This window comes from Frankliniella occidentalis, unplaced genomic scaffold (genome assembly GCF_000697945.3).
Source record: "Frankliniella occidentalis isolate FOCC.00 unplaced genomic scaffold, Focc_3.1 Scaffold5, whole genome shotgun sequence".
Taxonomy (NCBI): domain Eukaryota; kingdom Metazoa; phylum Arthropoda; class Insecta; order Thysanoptera; family Thripidae; genus Frankliniella; species Frankliniella occidentalis.
In genome coordinates, this window is record NW_026267135.1 from 1,556,519 (window position 1) to 1,560,719 (window position 4,201).

General features: G+C 43.9%; 1 protein-coding gene across 5 annotated transcripts in view; it reads left to right on the forward strand.

Annotated features, from left to right (window-relative positions):
* The window catches only part of LOC113215181 (uncharacterized), a 14,651-nt gene extending 11,028 nt beyond the window's left edge, over nt 1–3,623 (forward strand). The window contains exons 2-6 of one of the 5 annotated variants that reach the window (XM_052270243.1): nt 1,304–1,495; nt 1,661–1,764; nt 1,888–2,049; nt 2,610–2,768; nt 3,368–3,623. In XM_052270243.1, the coding sequence (XP_052126203.1) occupies nt 1,304–1,495; nt 1,661–1,764; nt 1,888–2,049; nt 2,610–2,768; nt 3,368–3,523 (773 nt within the window). In that variant the 3' untranslated portion in view covers nt 3,524–3,623. Of the gene's footprint in view, nt 1–1,186; nt 1,496–1,616; nt 1,765–1,887; nt 2,050–2,609; nt 2,769–3,367 lie in introns of those variants that run through there. The other 4 variants (XM_026434790.2, XM_026434792.2, XM_026434791.2 and 1 more) reach the window with 4 other exon arrangements.
* The last annotated feature ends 578 nt before the right edge of the window (nt 3,624–4,201 follow it).

Consider the following 4,201-nt stretch of genomic DNA (forward strand, 5'->3'; position numbering starts at 1 on the left):
CTCCTCAACCCTACCCTCGCGGGATCACCAACGCTCCTCCACCTTCCAGCTCTCCGACCCTTTCTAACGTCCACTGCCACCTTCTCTCTCTCTCCCCTTTCTACGACGCCCTCCATTTTTCTCGGGGCGGCATGGAGGTTCCCTTTAACTCCCCCCCCGCGGCGTATGGCAAAAGGTGTGCACGAGAAAGCGAGAAACGATCCGCTACAGTGGTAGAGAATAGATACAAAAATCTTAGGGATTTGAAGGACGGAAAAGAACAGGAAAAGTTGCGGGAAAAAAGAGGCCCGATATTTTTTCTTAAAAAAATAATTAAAGGATTTTTTTTAAAAATCGTTTACGCTCAGCGTTGATCTGCTAGCAAAAACCAACGGGTCTAGACCACCACCACATACCTCTGCTGCTCAGCAATCCACTTCAGCAGCTCGGAAGTTGCAGCTCAGCCGACACGCAGCCGCATCTCAGCCAGCCGTGGTCGCTGGCAAGAGACATGACACACAGTGCGGGTGTGGCGCGGGTGGGTAAACTTTGCCAATTGCAGGGAGTGCCTTGGGGCGCTGTGGGGCGGCACCTCAGCCGCGACAGCGTTGGCAACGCGTCACGCGCACATTAGCTTCTCCCACCTTCAGAACGCCCCCCCTTCCCCCCCTCTCTTTCCGTCAACATGAAAGTAAGTAAAGGGCGCGTGTTTCAAAAGGGAATACGAGATTTTGGCGCGTCAACAGGCAAACGTTTACTCATAAGCTCCATTCCTGTTTGTCCGAGCAAACATCCACATGTGTAGACAGATCTGACCCGCCCCCTCGCGACGGCTGCGGCCGAGGTTCTCTAGCTGTACAACTGGAAAAACAAGCAGTGTGCGGAAATGTCGCACACTTGTAGGTGTTCAATTAGAAATTACTGAGACTGATTTAAAAATGACTGAAATTTTAAAGAACGTTCACGGAGCTAAAATAGCTAATACATTCGCTAAATTAGCCTTGGACCACAATATTATTAATTCCGCCGGCAAGATTGTGAGTGATAAATCAGTTGCGTCCCAAAAAATTTCTAGTTCACCGATTGCATGGACGACAATAATTCACGTGATGCGACGTGAGCTGACGATAGAAAATGATTTAAGATGACTAAGAAGAAAAAATGATGAAATGACCAAAAACTGACTAAACGAACGAAAATATCACAAAATTCACGGAATGACTGTAAATAACTGAAACTGACTGCAAATGTGACAGAATTGACATGTGTACAGTGACAACCAAGAGTAAGGGACCCGTTTCCGCTGTGGCTATTTACATTGTAGCAGAATATGCCGATGAATGGCACATTGCACGACTCACTTCGTCAGTCAGTCAAAGCCCTTTTTCTGCTGCCAATCAAGTTTCACGCGAGCGGTCGCGACGGCACGCCAACCCAATCGGTGCGTCCGCCGAACGATCACTCTCTCCACACGGCCGTGAGCGGACGGGACCAACGACTCTCTACAAGCCACACGGTAAACACAGGGCCTGAGATTCCTTTGGGACGTTAGTTTGAGCATTTTTGACCAATTCTTTACGAATCTGTTTATCACTTTTTATCGAGATGGGTCTGTTTCGTTGTTTCTCACTTACAAGTTTAGATTAGTTTCTCCCGAATCTGCTACTCAATCCTGGCTCAGCTTTTAGCATGTCCCTGCTCAATGCTGCGACGTTGTACATGCTCGTGACTGTGACGCTCGTGAACCATGAAGGCACCGATGCCAAAGCCATCAAAAGTTTCGCGGTACGTTCTATGAAAGTCTATCTGTAACATGCTGTCAACTTGTTTTAGATTTATAGAAGTACCTAAGAAACCTGGACCTCCAACATGATTCTATTTGCAGTAAAACCAGATTCTACCTTTTAGGGTCCATGGATAGTTTACGCAGATCGTTTCTCCGTGTGTGAAAACGAGGGTGATTGGAAATGGAATTTACGAGTTACGCACTTCAACCCGCAGAAACCAAACGATTTGCAGCTCATTTCCGGAAATCTTACTGTATCAAGATCGGTAAATGATAGTAGCTGGGTAAGACATTTATCTTCTTTGTCTTTTTTTATAGGTGCACTGATATAACTGATACACAAAAAAGTGTTCGACTCGCATTCTCATCGTTTGTAGGCACTTATTCAAACACTTTGACGTCACATTTAAGCGACTGTGACACGCGTCACATTGTTTGGAATCAAGTGTCCATTTAGATTAATGGCGAACCATGGAGTTGAACACTGGTCAGTGTTCACCTTTACACTTTATGGTATTGAAATATCAAATCAAACAGTTAAAAGTGTGCAAGTTGAGCCCTTGCATTTTCACGCCAGTGGCACACTTTATTTATCGTAAGTGTTGTCGTAATTTTTGATTGAATGTTTTTTTGCCTGGTTCTTTCGGAGGCTAGCAAACTTTTTGCATTCTTTTGTCCACTTTTGATTGCCTGATTGCTGTATTCTTTAGAAGGATGCCGAAATTCGGCACTCTACAATGGCAAACAGGAATGCCAATATTTCATCACACAAATCAGCAATGGCGTTATCTTAATTGTTTCGTAAGCAGTATAATACAATAATAATAGAAATTATTCTTCACAGGCGAGAGCAAACCTGGCTGTTCGGAATAATAACCAATGGAAACAAAACGCATTTATCTTTGAGTTCAAAGATAAAGCATGCTCACTGGTTACAGTACATATCCCCGGATTTTATCGCACATTTTTCGGAAAAGTCAGAGACCCTTGCGTCCTTCGCGCTGTAAGTACACATACACGGCGGACCACAGACCCCGCTGCACAATTACATTAATACAGGCGTGTGGACGTGCTGCATCACTGTTAACAAATGGTTGTAAATTAACAACGAAAGTTTATTTAAGTTTGTTAGCAACACGTGTTATTGTCAAAAAAAAAAAGTGTTGTCAAAAAACAATTAAGATTATTGATAAAAATCTGGGAAATAAAGTTTACGGCCGAAAACAGTCACTATTTTTGCTCCTAATTGTAACTTCATTAAAAAAAAACAAAAACACTCGTATTCCACCTTTTTTTTCCAGGAGCAAAACAAAAGTGACTGTTTTCGGTCCGGTGCAGCTAGATTGTCCTGTCAAATTTTAGGAACGAACAATCTGGACGTGCACGAAAACGTTCCCTTATATATTACGAACAAAATTGCCCCTTTATATTAAGAGTGAACTTAAACTGGCGTATGATGACTACTACTACTACTACTACAGACAGAGGCTGAATTTTATAGACTATTGAGCCGTACAAGACAAAAAGCAACACAACTATTTCACTATTCCCGACCCGGACGTCAGACGTATGGCATTGGGTTAATCCATTTTTTTTTCTCAGGGTCTATACGAGGTCGACCGCGAACCAATAGATTGGACGTTTCCAAAAGTTCCAATCATGCCGTATGGACATTACCTATTTAAATTAAGATTCGGTTATGAGAAAGATACGGTAGCGTGCGTGCTGGCAGAATGTCATGTTGTTCCGAAACAATAACAAGGCAAATCTAGAACCCCGGGATTCCCAGGTTCTAGATCTGCCATAAATACGCCACTATTGACACTCGTTTATAAAAATGTGATTTAAATGAATTGATGTGTTGTCTTCTTTAGTTTTTTCCCCCTCAGAAACGTGCTAGCGAAAACACCCAGGATTTCCCGTATATATAGGCATATTGGCCATAACTGAATAAAACTTAATCGCCGCTCTATACACATGGGCTAACACCTTACGGAAGTGCTATCCGTATGTTACGGAGAAATATGTTGAAACGTAACACGAACAACAAATCACCCGTAACACGAATGCCATTGTCCGTGTTATGGATAATTCGATCGGTATTAGGTCCGTACAGAACCGTCCGAAAGCGAGTTCGTAAGGAAATGAGAGTGCATTTGGACACTTGTGTCGCACACTTGTAGGTTTGTGAAAACGCCATTCGTAGACACACGTTTGTAAATTTATGAGGAAAAATTAACCATTTGACTCCCGTATGTCAACGAATGGGCATTCGCACACCGAACAAGTGTGTGCGAAATTCACACACTTGCGTTGCACACAGTGCAGGCTCTGGTCGGGAGGAGGGGGGGCGGGGGCGCTAAGTGGCAGTCCTTTTATCTTCATACAGAGCGGTTTGGTCCACGTCCTCGCGGAGGGGTGTGGCGGGGCGGGGCG